The sequence below is a fragment of the Phasianus colchicus genome, chromosome 26 (genome assembly GCF_987193195.1).
Source record: "Phasianus colchicus chromosome 26, bPhaCol1.hap1.1, whole genome shotgun sequence".
NCBI classification, from domain to species: Eukaryota; Metazoa; Chordata; class Aves; order Galliformes; family Phasianidae; genus Phasianus; species Phasianus colchicus.
Window position 1 is genome coordinate 2,884,573 of NC_143461.1, and position 15,287 is coordinate 2,899,859.

A 15,287-nucleotide genomic window follows, 5' to 3' on the forward strand; every position below is an offset into this window, starting at 1 on the left:
CTTGTGGTCTGTAGCTGACAGGCATTGCCAGCATAGCTCGTCGAACCTCCCAGGCAGAAGAGATGATTTCATTGCTCTTCAGAGGCACTGCCCCTGTGATTCTGAAGCCAGACATTGTTGTACTTCGGAAAATCTGGTCCTGGCTCTTGCCAGAGGATGGTGGGTTTCGTTGCATGTTTGTAGATTGTTTTGGCTGGAAGGGAATCTTATCATCACCAATTCTGACCCGTTGCATAGTCCTTTCGTGTAGGGATTGTGGCACTGCGCCCATGACTTGGGCTGAGCCTGAAAAAATCCTTCAGAAGGGCTTTCAATCCAGCTGTGATGCTGAGGGTTCCAGCAAGTAGCAAGGAACGCTTTGCCTCCCCAGGTATGTATTTCCTCCCAAAGCATCCAGATTTCACAGGTGAGATCTGGAACCTGGGGGGCAGAAGGGGAGCAAGGCAAAGAGAGCAGGAATCTGAGAGTGCTTCTGATACTCTCACTTCAAAAATAAATACTCTGCAAATTCCAGTGAACGTTAGAGCTTCCCTCACAGCACAGGGATGTAGGAGACAGCAGTCACCCTTAAGAATGTTTATGGCTACAAGAAGTAATCACCAAATGCTTCTGAGAGCAGACACAATCGTCTTCTCTTCCAAATGCTTTGGCTCTGCCATCTCAGGATATGTCACCACCGTTTCTGATTGTGTAGTTACTTGCAGAACTCCAGGATAAATGAAACTTGATTGTTTTCAATGAAAGAGGTGTGAGTAGAAGTAACCTCCATGCATGCCTGTGGCTTTTGTCTCTGCATTGTAACCAAAGCTGAGCGAGCTTCCTTTGTTGTCAGTGGTGGGATGAGCCTTTGGCTGCTTTGCAGTCATATTCCCTACAGGAATCACAGAACCAAACAACTGCTTTTCCTGAGCACAAATGAGATACGCACAGGTTATAGTGCCTGGAAGTGAGCGTGCTGATGGAGACGAGGCAGAAGGGGTCACCTTGAGGGATTTGGTGGGCATCCCTCCATCTCTGTAAAGATGGATGGAGGGAAACTGAGTCGTGCAGGGATGGGAAGAGATCTCTTCTTTGTTCCTGTCAGCCAGCTGGACCTTATTTGTCAATCTGAGCAGTGCAACTGCTTTTGATTTGGTGCCACATTACAGAAAAATCATTCCAGAAGAGAATAAGCGTGTTTAAGGATTGGGAGAATGTGTTGAATGCCCAGGACCACTTTTGCAGTTGTAGCTATTCATCCTCCCAGACAGGGGTGTGTGCTTGGCACACATCTTTTTGTACAGCTATCTGTAGGGCTCTCTCTTAGTGATGTTGTCACATACGCTTTCAGGGCATGATAGAAATTATTAGAAGCGCAGGGAGGAGGGATGAGTTTTTGGAGGAGGCTCCTGTGAAGCATGGTGCTCTAAAGGGAAGGGAATTGTCAATTCTGTGCTTAATCAGCAAAGCTCTGAAGTTTGTCCTTAACTCCTGCTGAAGGCAGTTAAGTTCCTGTGCTTAACTGCCTTGCAGAATGGGAGCTTGTATTGCAGAGAAAGTGGGACACACGGCAGGAAATTATCTGTGCAGGCAACAGCAGTGCTAATTTGAATCAAGTAAAATACAGCTACCTTTGTATGGAGAGCGCGAGCCCTGAAGTGATGGGTGTGATTGGAGATGTCGTCCCTCAGAAGGCTTTTGGTTTTGAAAATACGGTTTTTGACCCCTACACAGATGTGACAACAGTTGGATGAGTGGGACCTGGTTGTGGTTGGAAAGCAGCGATGGCAGAGATTGCTAGCACATACCTGGAGCTGCCAGCCTGTTGGCTCATGGTGTTTCCAGGAAGAAAGAACAGCCTAGTGAGATTTGGACCCTGCTACCCTGACTCATTCAATGCAGAAGCCCCAGAGTCTTCACTGCAAGCAGCAGCATGGAACATGTGAGCAGCAGCTTGATTTGGGGGAGGAGAGTTAGCATGATTGCTGTATTCAGGTTGTTTTGATGTTTCGTAGTCCGAAGGACTCTTATAGCTCTCAGGTTTTCACTTCATTTGGGGGCTGAGGAGTATTGGGGCCAATTTGAAGCCAAACCTTTGGCTTGTAAAACGCTCTTTCAGCTGATATGAAGTGGAAAGCTGCTGTTTGCAGTCCTGAGTTGTGGGGGCCAGGCTCACACCGCTGTGCATGAGGCGTACCTGGGCATCTTCTGCACAGCTGGAGGTGGAGAGGTGCCCCGTGCCACCCTTCTCTGGGGGTAGTGGATGAGTTTCCTCATTTAGAGGAAAAAATGGCTCATCTCCCCTCAGGCTACTGCTTTATCCAAGCACCAGGCACTGTTCTTGGTCCCCCTCGTCAAGACAGAACCACCTTATCAGATACACTTCACTACAGACTTTAATTACACAGCTGTACATTTTTCCTGTATTCATCACCAAGGGTGGATATGAAGAGGTCGATCAAGGTTGCATGGAAAACTAAATCTAAGTCTTCCTTAACTTCTGTAGTGACTTCTTCCCTACTGAGACAACCCTCGTTGTGAAGGTTGGTATGTATTTACACACGCTCACAATGAGGCTGAATATACTGCCAGAGATATGCATGCAGTAACTCCAGCTTTACAATGGGATGTTGATTTAATTTTCCTCTGACACAAATCTGAGAGCAGTTTGTTTAATAGAGGCTTTCAGAAATCCCTGTAAGGTAGGGTGTTATTATGCCTGTTTTAAGCAGGAGGAAGAGAAGCAGAGGACAAATCCTGCCGAGAATAATATTCTCTTGTATTCTAGGAAGTAGTAGTGAATGAGGACGGGGACATGCTGGCACATAGAGGAAAATCACACCATTTCAGGAGCGTGCAGAACAAACAATGGTTTTCACTGATGCCATGTGCTTTGGGGAAGTGAACGTGATCACGGAGCTATTCATATCCTACCTGTGAGTTTTGGCTGGGGTGCTTCCTCCAGGCAGGCAGGCAGGCAGGACACGCGCTGCCTTGGCTCAGGCACCGCTCTGAGGTTGTGCTCTGCTTGCTGCAAGCGTGGAGATTGTGTGAGCTGGATGCTTTCCTACTGGGTTCGGGTATCAGAGCCTCCCTAATGGGATACCTGGAGGTGTAGACAGAGGGAGGGGCAGGAACAACCTCCTAGATAAACTCCATTGTGTGGGAGGGCGGAGGCTCCGAATGGCCTCAGGAAGGAGTCAGGTGATGGCATGTTATCTTGGAGCAGCTTTCTTCCCGTCTAATGAAAATGAGAAGAGACCCTTTTAACTTTCCTAGTGAGGGAAGGGCTGTGCTGGAGCCTTTCTACACACTAGAGAATCCACACGGGGGTGAGCTCTTTTGAACGCCCACAAACTCTCCAGTTGCAGCTCGGTAGGACAGCCTGCTCTGCAGGCAGGGCTTGGCCTCTTCTGGATGTGATGCCTCGAGGTGAGATCATCCTCCAGTGCTAAATCCATAAGAAACCTGTTGAGTGAACTGATTTTGTTTTTTTCCATCTCAACAGCTGTAAAATTTCCAGATTTGAGATCACCGATGACAGCTTTCATGCTTTAAAGGTTGAGGCAATTTGGTGCTTTCCTCGGGTCCCGGATTCCTGCTATCACAGAGGGATCTCAGCTCTTCTTTTTCTGTGTGCTACGTTATGTCAGTGCATTCCTACACCTCATGGCTGTACAGAAACACGAGGAAAAATGCAGTTAGAATCTTTTACAAGCCTGGAAAGCAAAGGCAAAGCACTGATAACACGGAAAAAAAAAAAAAAAAAAGATAACAACCTTCTGATATTTTATCTTCAAAATTCATGACAAAGAACTTGTTAGACGCTGCGTTGCCTTATCTCTAAAATCTCAGCGCGTTTTTGCCAAATCTAACGTTGGTTCAGAGCACAGCAGCGATGCAAAGGTTTTGCTCTCCTTTTTGCTAAGCTCGGTGCTGGCTGGAGGAAGCTCCAGTTGAATTCAGTGACAAAATGGCTGCGGCAGCCGAGTAGTTCTTCCAAACCGTGATAGAAGCGTAACATGCCAAAGATATTGCTGACATCCAGGGAGAGAAAACGGGAGTGCTGCCACGGGGGGATGCAGCAGGAAACATTGCTGCTGGCTGATGGCAGACCTGGAGAGCAGGATGCTGTATGAGAGGGATCTGGCACGGTTGAGGGTGTAGGAGGGCTGGCTTGCCCCCACGGATGAGATAATATTTGGTCAGCCCTGTACGTCCTGCATTGCTCATAGCCATCCTGCCCGCCAGCTTTCAAAGCAGCTCCTCTAAAAGGACCGGCGTGTCGGAGCTGCAGCATCTCACGTGGAAATGGGGGAAAAGCAAGGAGTGTTTGTGAGCTGTGCAGGTTTATTGAGTGAAGAATGGAAGGTTTATTGCATGAGGATTCTTAGAGATCCAACTACTCCAAATCCACTGAATACTGTGGCGTTGAGATAACCAGACTTCATTTTCTTATTGTTTTATTGTGTTTATATGTTTTTTTAAAGTAGTATCTTCATATTTTAGGCTAGAGTTTCAAATGGAATTGGAAATCATCTTATACAACATGTTTAAATTTTTCCACATCCCAACCACTTGGAATCGCCAAAAAAAAGAACAACAACAACAACAAAAAACCACCATATTTCTGCTGAGTCTGAATCTGAGGTATTAAGTCCTATGGGAAAGAATGCCATAACAAAGACCCGAGCTGAACTATGTCTTATCATCAATAAATCCATTTTTACATTGGAGCCCATTGCTGTGCCAGGGCACACAGGCTTGCTTGGGCAGTAAGAAAGGAAACACTGCATGGGGACGGATGGTGCTGTGATGGAATACAGCAGGAAAACTTCCAGGATTTCTGACTTAGAGGCTCTGATGGGGGAAAAGTCCCATTGCTGACCTCCTGCAGAAGCCAACTAGTGGGACTGTCTGTCCCTCAAACCTAGCGGGCACTTTGCTGACAGCACACGATGCTCTTAGAGGAATTCTCCATAACTTCTGCCCACAGCCATAAATGCAGTTACCTGTTGATTCCTTTCCCCTCCACAGCACAGAAAGGTGAGCTGCCTCGTCCTATGGGAGCTGGTTTGGTGTCTTGGAAAGGAGCTGTGGCTGCAGGTGTTACATGGAAGATAATTTGGGGAGGACAGCGTTTGGCTTTGCAGCAGAGATGGGGCTCTACGATGCATACCCCAACCATTTTGGCAAGGCACAGGAGGATGGTGTGACCTCAGCTTATTGCTAAAGTAACCACCCACGGCTCCGACTGTGTTGGAGAAAACGTTTGTGTTTGAAATACGTGCTCCAGGTATCGAGGAACCTTCAGCCTCCCAGCTTCCCCACCAAAATGACCCCCAACTCCTCCAGAACACAAAGATGGGGCACAGAGCGGCGGATTCAGCGGTGCAGCATCTGGTTCCTGGTCAGATCACAAACTGCCCCATTCAAAGCTCAGTCCGTGGATGCTGGGATCCCTTCGTGGGTCCAACAGCCCCCCAGAGTATCTCCTCCCTCCACCCAAAATCAAACGGAAACAAATGAAATGTATACATCCTTTAGAGCCACGCTAACTGCAAATGGTACTAATTAGCGCTCCCCTAAATGGCTGTGATTAGTTTAGGAGCTGATGGAATATTTACCCTAGAATGTCTCCTCATTTTTTTCTGGGGGGGGGGAAGAGTGGGGGGGAAGAAGGAAGGAAAGCAGGTCGTTTATTTATTTCTTTAACAAATTCCTACTGCTGGCCATGGTGAAAACGTGAATCACGCAGCGGGAGCTGAAGCTGGAGTGGCTCTTCTACAGAAAAAAAAAAAAAAAAAGAAAAGAACAAAAAAGCAGATTAAAGTACAGGAAACCCAGCTTGTGAGATGAGGCAGGCGCCTCGGAAAGCCATTTGCAACACGAAGTTAACGAATAACGCCGGGCTCGGAGCACGATAAATGAACGAGTGCAAAATAACAGAGCTTCCCCCCCATGGTGCTGCAGGAACGGTGGTTTTTTTCCCCCCCTCCAGGGCTGAAGCTCAGCAGTTCCCCTTCACCCCCCCCTCCCGCTGTCGGATGGGCTTTGCTTTGGGTGCTCGGTTTTGGGCTCTGACACCCCAACCCAATGCAGATCCCATCACTGATCCACGCCTGCCTCCCCTCGGACAGGCCTGGCCATTTCCCGACGTGCTGCTTTTTTTCTTTTTTTCCTCTTTTTAATTCTTTTTTTTGTCAATCCTCCTCCTCGCTCCCTTTTCAGAAAGCTGATTCAGCCTTGCAGAAGAGCAGGTTGCACCGGCAGCCAAAGGGGCGACCGCGCTGCCACGCCGCCTCTGGAAGAGCCTTTTGCATTTTGATTCTCTTCTTTCTCATCTCCCCCCTCCCCCCCCCCCCCTTTTTTTTTTTTTCCCAATCGCACCGTCTTGGCCTTAGAAAGGCAGCAGTGAGCGCAGAACCGCCGGGCTGTGCCTGATGGCTCCGTCAGCCCCAAGGAAAGGATGCGAGGGGCAGCCTGGATCCTGGGGGGGGGGTTGGGGGGCGGGGGTGCATTTAGGATTAGACCACGATCCTGGGGGGCTGCGGGGGTGACGAAGGGGGGAGGGCAGGGCCTGGGGGCACCGGGATGCCCTCAGCCCAGGGGATCGGGCTGCTCCTGGGAGCGGGGTCACTGCTGGCTGGGGAGGATGGGGACACCCCCTCATAGACCCCCCCCCCCCAGCTGCCTCTAAGGACACCCTGGGAAGGGGATTGGGGGGGTCAGGTCACCCCTAAGGAGGGACAAACACCCCCAGGGCTGTCTGACCCCCAGCCCTGCCCACCCCCCCCATTGAGCCTGCTGACCCCACAGCCGACCCTGACCCCCATAGGCCGCCCCCAGCCCCGCCCCGCCCCTCCCCCCACCCCTCCGTACCTGCTGCCCCCCCACCCCAGGGCCGGGCTGCGGCCCCTCCCTCCCTTTAAGCCCCGCCCCCATCCCACTCGAGGCCACGCCCCCCGCTGACCTGCCCCCCCCCCCCCCCCCCGCCTTCCCCCCTCCCGTGCTGACCTGCCCTCCCCCCCCCCTCCGCCCTCTCGCCACCGTGCAAATCTCGCGAGACGCCGCGCGCTTTCACCAGTGTGTGTGCACCAATCGATCCGGGCCGGGCCGGGCCGAACGCCGTGGGAGGGGGAGGGGTGGGAGGGGGAGCACCGGCCCCGCACCTGCCCGCACCGCGCCGCCCCCGCCGAGCGAAGGGTCTCCGCCGCCACCCCCCCCACAAACCCCCCACCCCCCCACCTGCCCGGGCGCCGCACCCGCCGAGCCCTCCCTCGGGCCTTTGTCCTGCCGCGAGGCCTCGCCGCCTCCGCCGGCCTTCGCGCGCCGCGCTCGGCCGAGATTTCTACGCGAGGCCGGGGATCCGCGGCCTAGCTCCATCCCCGCTCCGCCGCCCGCCCCGCAGCACACCGAGCGTTTCGCCCCCACCTTCCACCCCTACCTTCCACCCCCCCCTCCCCCCCCACGCCCCGTTCCCTTCCCCTCCGCCCTTCTCCCCCCGGCGCCCGCAGCGGCGGCGGCGGCTCACGAGAGGCCGCGGAGCCGCCCCTGGCCTCCCCCTCCCGCCCGTGCCGCCGCCGCCGCCGCCGCCGCAGCAGCAGCAGCAGCAGGTTCCCTCCCTCCCTCCTCCTTCTCCTCCTCCTCCTCCTCCTGCCCCCGGCGGCGGGATCCGAGCGGTGCCCGGGGAGCGCCGGACCCGGGCGGGAGGGGAGAGGAGCGGCGGGGCGGCGGCACGAGCGGCAGCACCAGGTGAGAGAAGCCTGGGGAAGGAGGAGGAGGAGGGAGGAGGAGGAGGAGGAGGAGAGGGGGGGGCGGTGGGGATCCCCCACCTTCCGTGGGCCGTGGGGGCGGAGGGGGCGGCGGGCTGCGACCACCGGGGGAGGGAGGGCGGGGTGGCGGCGGAGCGCTGGCCGCTGCTGGCCGCGGCGGGGCCGGGCCGGGGTCAGGCGGAAGGGCCGCGGCCTGTGCGTGCCCCGAGGCGGCGGAGCGAGGCCTGGGCCGCGGGTGTTCGGATCAACGCGAGGCCCCGGTGGGGTGTCGGGGTGTATTTGGATGGGGGGGGGGGGGATAAGAACGGGGACGGCCCTGAGGGAGCGCGGTGAGGAGGTGAAGGGGTGGGCACGGCCTTTGGATCCCCGGCCTGGCAGTGAGGCGGTGACGGGAGGAGGCAGGCCGAGGCGGTGCAGCGGCTGGGCAGGCTGCTCGAACAACGCGTGCCCGTGTTTGGAGAGAGGGGCCGCGCGTCGCCCCTAAGAGCCGTCGGGAGGAGGGCAGGGAGGTGATGCCGTCCGCTGCCACCAGGGATGGGTGGGTGGGTGGAGGAGGGCATTCCCCAGACCCCTGCGGGCAGAGGGGCTCCGGGCTGGGGGCGGTTTGGTGCGGTCCCTTCCCAGCCGGGCTGCCCCTTCCCCAGCCCGGCATCCTCGCTGTTCCCTCCCCATAAAGGAGAACGGAGCTCTTGAACACCTTTAGGGCTCGCCTGTCATTTTCCTCCTTGCACAGATTTCCTGTTTTGAAAACTAGGCTGATAGCTTTGTTGGAGCAAATAGTAGAAATGGGGTTCTGTGGTGACTGCGTTTGGTTGTTGAGGCTCGTTGCCGGTTGGGGAGAGCGCTTGTGAATGATTGATTCACTGAGCCCTCTGTAACTTAGAGCTGCAGCGTTTGGAGGAAACAGCAGGGACAAAATGGACAGTTAATAAAAGGAACAACTGTATGCTGCCTGATCTAGAGGGCACTTGCTGCCCTTCAGGAACTTTCCTCCTCACATACGCTTCTTTATACAGCAAATCTTCATCTTCTGTCTCTTTTTTTCCCTACCTTCGTCTGGGAACTGAAACTGGAACAGACATTTCTGGAAATGATGGACTTGATTGGTGCATTTGGGAAGATGCGATTCGCAGTCAAAATGAAAATTGAAATTAGTCCCTTTTTTTTTTTTTTTTGGTAGTTCAGTGTCTGCATTTTACGTTTTATGATTCTTCGTATCTTTGCACAACAGTGCTTGTTTGGTCGGTTGTTTCTGAACCCCTTAAGTGATGGCATCCATAGCATCAGATTGCTGAGAGGTACCCCAGGTACATCCAGTGCAGAGAGGCAGCTGGGGGTATCCAGTACTTCGTAACAGGGAGATGTAAACATGCATTATTTCCCTCTGACAGCCCCTTTCTGTGCTTGGAAGAACCAGAGCTGTCATCGGTGAAATCTGGAGTTTTGGGAGACCTTCTGTTTTAGGGGTTGGCCAAAAATAAATTCTGGGATGAGGATCTTTGCTTTTTTTTCTCCTAGTCATGCAGGATGGATGGGAAGCTGTGAAGCCTTTAGTCATAACGCTCTGGTCCTGTGTTTTCCTTTTAATAAAGCATCCAGTGGGAGAATGTGACATAATTGGTTTCTTGGATTAAGAGATCTTGAAATGGCTGGTGCTACAGAGAGAAGATGAACCTCTCCATCAGGGTTGTGGTTTACGTACAGTAATATGGTGACAAAATCATGTTGTTATTGCATGGTAATCTCGTATTTCTCTTGCAAGAAAATGCTCTCTACGTGGTTATGCTTCAAAACAGGCACTTTTGAGTCTTGTCAGTGGCACGGAATCTTAAATCTCTCCTTTCCTTGCATTGCATAATCTGAACGTTATTCTCCCACAGCAGCAGAAATGATGGAAGAATTGCATAGCCTGGACCCACGAAGGCAGGAACTACTGGAGGCCAGGTTTACTGGAGTTGGTGTTGCTAAGGTGAGTACAGATACCTTCAGTGAAAGGCATGACATCCTGACATCCTGCACTGCATTCTTTTCTTCTTCCCTCCCTTGCTAATTTTGCTTTGCTAGCAGGATGTGTTTGTATCCATAGTTCTGTTTTGACTGCTGTTTGTCTGAAGTATGTTGAAGAGGAATGAAAATGGGATCTCTATGAGCAGATGCACTGTTATATGGAAGATTTGGGGTTCCAAATAAGTTCTCAGGAGTTGCTCCATCTTAAGGCAGCTTGCACTCCACTAAAAAAGGACATCTTTGTCTTTGGGAATCTTACCTGTCTCTTCCTTTCTCCTAGTATGTATTTGGGAATTGGATTTGGCCCCTTGTGAGATACAGTTTCAAGTTGATTGTGTTTAATACAACATGTAACCAGGCTGAATATTTTCAGGAATTTGTACATGCAGTTCTTTGTGGGTACAACGTGTTGAAATTGCCTACTTACTTGGTTGCATGAAACACACCCCAAAGTACTTGAAGGTAAACTTTCCCCTATCAATGATCCACAACCTGCTGGTAAATCCCATCTTTGTCCTCACGTACAACTTCAAAACTACCCAGTAGCTGATTTTCTTAGGTGAGACACCCAACAACATTGTGTGGCTGCTGGACATGCTAGCATTAAGTTATTAGCTCACCAGATGTTGTTGGTAGTGCTAAATTGATTTCCTCTCTGAGCAATGAAATGGTGGCAGAACTCATTTTAAACTAGGTCAGTGATAAAGAGTTTATTTTTCATGAAGGTGCTGAGTTTTGAACAACGGAAAGGTGGAAGGTAAAACACCATCTTTGCAATGGAATTTTTGGAAGCCTCTTAGCGTTGTTTTGTAGATTTGCATTAGAAAAACTGATAGTAAATCAGAGCTTTAAATTGGTTTAGTTTGAGTACATACTTTTTCTTTATGTACTTCAGCCAGAACTCAGACAAGGTTAAGTCTTGGAAGAGAGCACGAAGAAGTAAAAGATCCAGTTTTGAAAGCAGTGTAGTGAAGGTGATTAACACTAAAGTCATTAAGGAGTAACTTTCAGTTACTGAAGTAGGAATGTGGGCTTTTTTGATCTTTTTCCCACTGTTACGACTTCTGATCTCAGGGCTTTTACAAGTTTATGCTCTGTAATGTAGTTACGATCTTGAAAGATGCTTTATACAGCATTACAACTTTTTATGTACTTTCTCATCTGTTCTTGCTTCTTCCTCCCAGTGTAGGTAGAGTATAAATAAAGTCAAACAACTTTCTTAAGACTTAAATTCATAGAGACTGCCTTTGTTTAAAAGAGTGCCAACATACTCAGTGCTCTTGAAAAACATTAGGAACTGCTCCTTTTAAAGGAATAAGCTTTAAAGGATATAGGAAAGCAAGTCTAAATTGTGTTCTGTGGTGTCCAGTCTAGAAGCAGTATGCACCCTTACTTTGTTCAGGTGGCTATTAACAAATCATTTTGTTACTAAAACAAATTCAAGTGATAAGCCCTCATTTCTTAGAGAGCATGCTTTAAGCAAAGCTCTTCACTGAGTTTTGTTTTTCCCTGTTATTGTGCAGTATTACCTTGTGTTGGTCAGTAAACTGTTAAAGTGCATTACACAATATATATTGATATACTTGCTAATTTGCAATAGATCAGCCAACCGTTGATATGAATTAGCATGACTCTACTATGTTGCAGCAAGTCTTGGTTGCAATATTAATCTCAGATACTACATTCCCTCCCAGGTTGGTGCTTCAAATTCCCTCCCTACCCCCCCAAGTCTCCGTCCGTCATGCTCCGCACTGGCATTGGTAGGTCACTGTCTTCAAGGGAATGTGTTGGGAAAGCTGTGATACAATTTGTGTGATTCAACTAAGATTTTTAGCTCTCTCCAATTAAATGTTGAAGGAAAGCTACCTAGAGTAAATTAGTGCCATCTAGTGGGACTGGGACTGGCACATCCTCCTGGGATAGAGGTATTCTGTTGCTGTTTATTGCATAAAAGGAAGAAATGTCTTCTTAGATGCTCTCCTATTGGGTAAATGCAGCAGGCAGTTACAGCTCTGAGCTTCCTGCCTTCCATTGGCTTGTTGTGCTGCTCAGTGTGCTCAGTTACATTTCTTTAATGTTGAAAAGTACAGGGTATGTTTTGAGCCTGCATAAAACTGACGTGCTAGTTGGCATCTTTCATATAACTGCAGCTTTAAAGCCTATTTTTCCTTCTTGTTTGCAAGCAAAGAATATCTGCATGCAATTCCAAGTAAGCTGATCAAGAATAAGTTTTTGGTCTAGAAAGGAGGAAAAAAAATGCTCCTAGCCATCAGGAACACAGGATTCTGTGAGTGCCTTCCAGTAACAGTAGTAGAGCACAGAAATCCTAAACTGTTTTGGAAGCAGCCGTGGGCCGTCACCTCCCGTGGTGGCTGAAGGCACAACCCAATGGCTGAGGTCGCTTGCAGTCTTCTGTTGCAAGACTGTGATGAATTTTCTTAGTAGTTGGAGAATATACTTCTCTAGAAGCTTGGAGTTAACACATGGAATTTATGAGCAAGGGATGTTTCTAGGCAACTGTGATAGTCCTTGTGGTGCATCCAGGTCACCAGATATCTAAAGCATCGCCAGCTTTCTGAAGCTATCTATTCCTGCCATATGGTGAAGTGCCATTCTCCCCCAGATTCACAGAGCAAGTCCTTGAATTAACATGTGACTGTCTGACATCTACAAGTATTCTTGTTTATCTGGCTCTAGTTTGTGTTTACGTATATAGGAGAAATTTAAGCATGTTCACTTGAGATGTTATTCTGGCTAGTCATCTTGGGCATCTTCCTTGGGTCGTGAGGTACAGAAGGCAAAAAAGAGTTTGTTTCTGGAGATGGCATCGTTTAGTTTTGTCTGTTAAGGTACCACGTGGGTTAGCTCGCAAGGATGGGTGTCATTTTCAGAGACTTCTGCTGGATCAGGGTTGGAATAGGTAGCTGTGATGGGTGAATTCATGTGCTTATGCATAGTTTGCTTCAGGCTTAGCCAGGCTGGATCATGTCTGCATTGTGGGTGTTTGCTACAAGATGATTGTTAAATGGTCTTTAAACTAAGCTGTGTGCACCACTTTGCTGTAACAAACACAGAAAGGCTGAAGTATTTCTAGAGGGTGACTGGGTCTGCTTTTGTGTAAAACAACTGAAGAAGCATTGGTGTTGGTGGCAGCTACTGCTCCCCTTTCCTCTCTCTTTGAGGTATCACAAAGAGGAAAATGAAAATAACCTGAAGAGTGTCACTGACGTTGCAGAACATCTGCCTCCAAAAAGAGAACAGCTCATAAAAAAGAACAGCTTTTTTTTTTGTGTGTGGCTTTTTTTTAATCCTTTCTCTGATGCTGCAGAATAGAAAGTCTCAATCAGTTCAAGAACAACCAGTTGTGTAGTCTGCTTAGCAATGTTTTTAGCAACAAAAGTTACCAAGCTGAGAATTAACACATGAGCATAATTGTTTTCTTTGGAGGGAAGCAGAGCTGCACACTGGTAGTCCCTGACAGGTGTCACATGCCACTGGAGGAACTAATTAATAAGAGTTTTGAACCTTTGATATAAATTTATCAGCTGCTGCAGGAAGTGCCAGGTCTTTGTGCCAGATAGCTGAAAACTGTTTGGATACTTCTTTGGGCAGTATTCTTTATTTCAAATGTATTGTCTAGCTGCTAGAGTTCAGAAACAGTTATCAGATCTCAGTTCTGTTCCTGCCCCTGAATTGAGATTCCAGTTGAGTTGTGTGATGTTCCTGTCCAACTTGCTGTCAGTAAAATAATAATCTTTTTTTCTAAGAGAACTCTTGAGGCATAATGGAACTTAAGAAAATCCTGTTACAAATTTGTTTACCTATCATATACAAGGGAAGGTAACAGCATGGCTGATGGTAGCTTAACTCCTCAGGGCAAAAAGAAAAACTTGTAGCATATAGCTGATATGGAGACTTCATTATTGGCCATAATGATGGTTAACATTGAGCTTTTTTAGAAGCAGGCTTTAATTCTCACACTTCAGAGATTCTTGAAATAAGATGAAAATGTTTCTTAAACCTGGCTTGTGGAGTAGCCCATGGATTAGAGGGACTGGAAAAGCATTTCTATTTGGTGTAAGCCTGTGTGGAGTCAGCAGTAACTTCTAGTCGACAAAGGACTGACTTTTTCCCTTTGAAATCTCTTGATTTGCTGCAGAATTCAGAATAATTTGGGCTGCATTGGCCTGAGGTAGTGAAGCAGATCTCCGCCACTGAGTTAGCAAGAGAGTTTTGCAACGCGCGTAACTCCACATGTGAGACTCCAGCTAGGCAGCTTGGATTCCTAGAGCTCTCTTCCAGTATGAGGAGTTGCAGAACACAAAATGGAGGCTGCCCAACGGAAGAGGCGCAGAGGAGCCTGGAGCATCGTGTCTGGGAGCTTGGAGAGGCTGGGGAGATGCACGAGTCATGCGAGGCAGTATGTAGGCTTGAACAGGAGGTAGGTAAGGGAGGCCTGAGTCAGACTAACTTTGTTACAGGAGGTGCATTGGGATCTATTATCAGGCTGAGTTGTTTCTATTGAAACTTCAGCCACTGTGCCTCGTTTGTGGCATTCCCAGGGCTCTTGCAAAGGGAGAAATGACTAACTGAGTAGCTTGTGTAAGTGGACAGGTTTTTAATTCTTGCCTTTGAGTGGGAGTCTTGAAAGAGCCTGCTGCTCCTGCATCCAGTTCTCAACATGGAGGTTTTATTGTGCATAGGTAGGCCACTTAGAGCAGTTGAAAGGTGAATCACAAGGGAAAAGAGCATGCCAGCTTATCTCAGAAAAATTCCTCATTGAGGAGGAAGTGCGTGCTGTTCTTATGCTTGTCATTTGGGTACACAGCATAGGAACTATTAGCTTCTTTCAGATGACCCACGTATTTCAAATGTTTGCTGAGCCCCATCGCCATTTCCCTTGTTGGGGTGTAGTGGGTGAGTGGGCTGAAAATGAGAGCAGAGAAGTGCAGTGTTATCCCAAAGCAGACTGCTAGAAAAGCCTGATGCCACTGCAGATGATTCGAGAAACAAAATTCATGAGCCCTTCCAGTGTGAACTTCTGCAAGTTTACTCTCTCCTGCTGCTTTCCAAGCTTTATTCTGGTGTTGATATTCTTTGCCATTGCTTACTTACTTTTTCCCAAAATTCAGGTTCATTCCTTTAATTCTTTTTGTGTCATGACCACTTAAAATGGTACGCTAAATTAAGTACTGAACATTTATCCAATGTCAGATGCTGAGTTAAATATAAACAGCCAGGAATGATAAAACATAAATTTGAAGATTTTTTTTTTAGTGTGCACACGCGCTCCCTCGCTGTTAACTGAAGGGCAGACACTCAGTTGTATAGTTTCTCATATCCATTGCCTAAACCTGTTGCTTTAAGTAGTTGATAACACGAGGTTGTGTGTGAAAGTAGGTATCTAGATGGAGGGTCATGAAAACTGTCATCTTCCTCTTGGATAACTATGAGAGAAGAGCAGCAGCAGTGAGGCTTAGGCCGTGCTCCTTAAACATCCCAGGTACTGCATCTTCATTGCTGCAA

At 48.8% G+C, this 15,287-nt stretch overlaps 1 protein-coding gene and 1 long non-coding RNA gene across 10 annotated transcripts in view; one reads left to right on the forward strand and one right to left on the reverse strand.

Annotated features, from left to right (window-relative positions):
* Positions 1 to 3,698: 3,698 nt before the first annotated feature.
* Positions 3,699 to 7,200, reverse strand: LOC149914966 (uncharacterized). The gene is made up of 3 exons (XR_016460015.1): positions 7,064 to 7,200; positions 6,370 to 6,469; positions 3,699 to 5,763 (listed from the first exon to the last, which is right to left on the reverse strand). It is a non-coding gene; the product is annotated as an uncharacterized LOC149914966 (long non-coding RNA).
* A 324-nt stretch (positions 7,201 to 7,524) lies between these two features.
* The window catches only part of TLK2 (tousled like kinase 2), a 43,661-nt gene continuing 35,898 nt past the window's right edge, over positions 7,525 to 15,287 (forward strand). Inside the window, exons 1-3 of one of the 9 annotated variants that reach the window (XM_031600949.2) lie at positions 7,525 to 7,734; positions 9,635 to 9,723; positions 11,456 to 11,521. In XM_031600949.2, the coding sequence (XP_031456809.1) occupies positions 9,643 to 9,723; positions 11,456 to 11,521 (147 nt within the window). In that variant the 5' untranslated portion in view covers positions 7,525 to 7,734; positions 9,635 to 9,642. Of the gene's footprint in view, positions 7,735 to 7,916; positions 8,015 to 8,044; positions 8,264 to 9,634; positions 9,724 to 11,455; positions 11,522 to 13,920; positions 14,203 to 15,287 lie in introns of those variants that run through there. The other 8 variants (XM_031600944.2, XM_090125143.1, XM_031600946.2 and 5 more) reach the window with 8 other exon arrangements.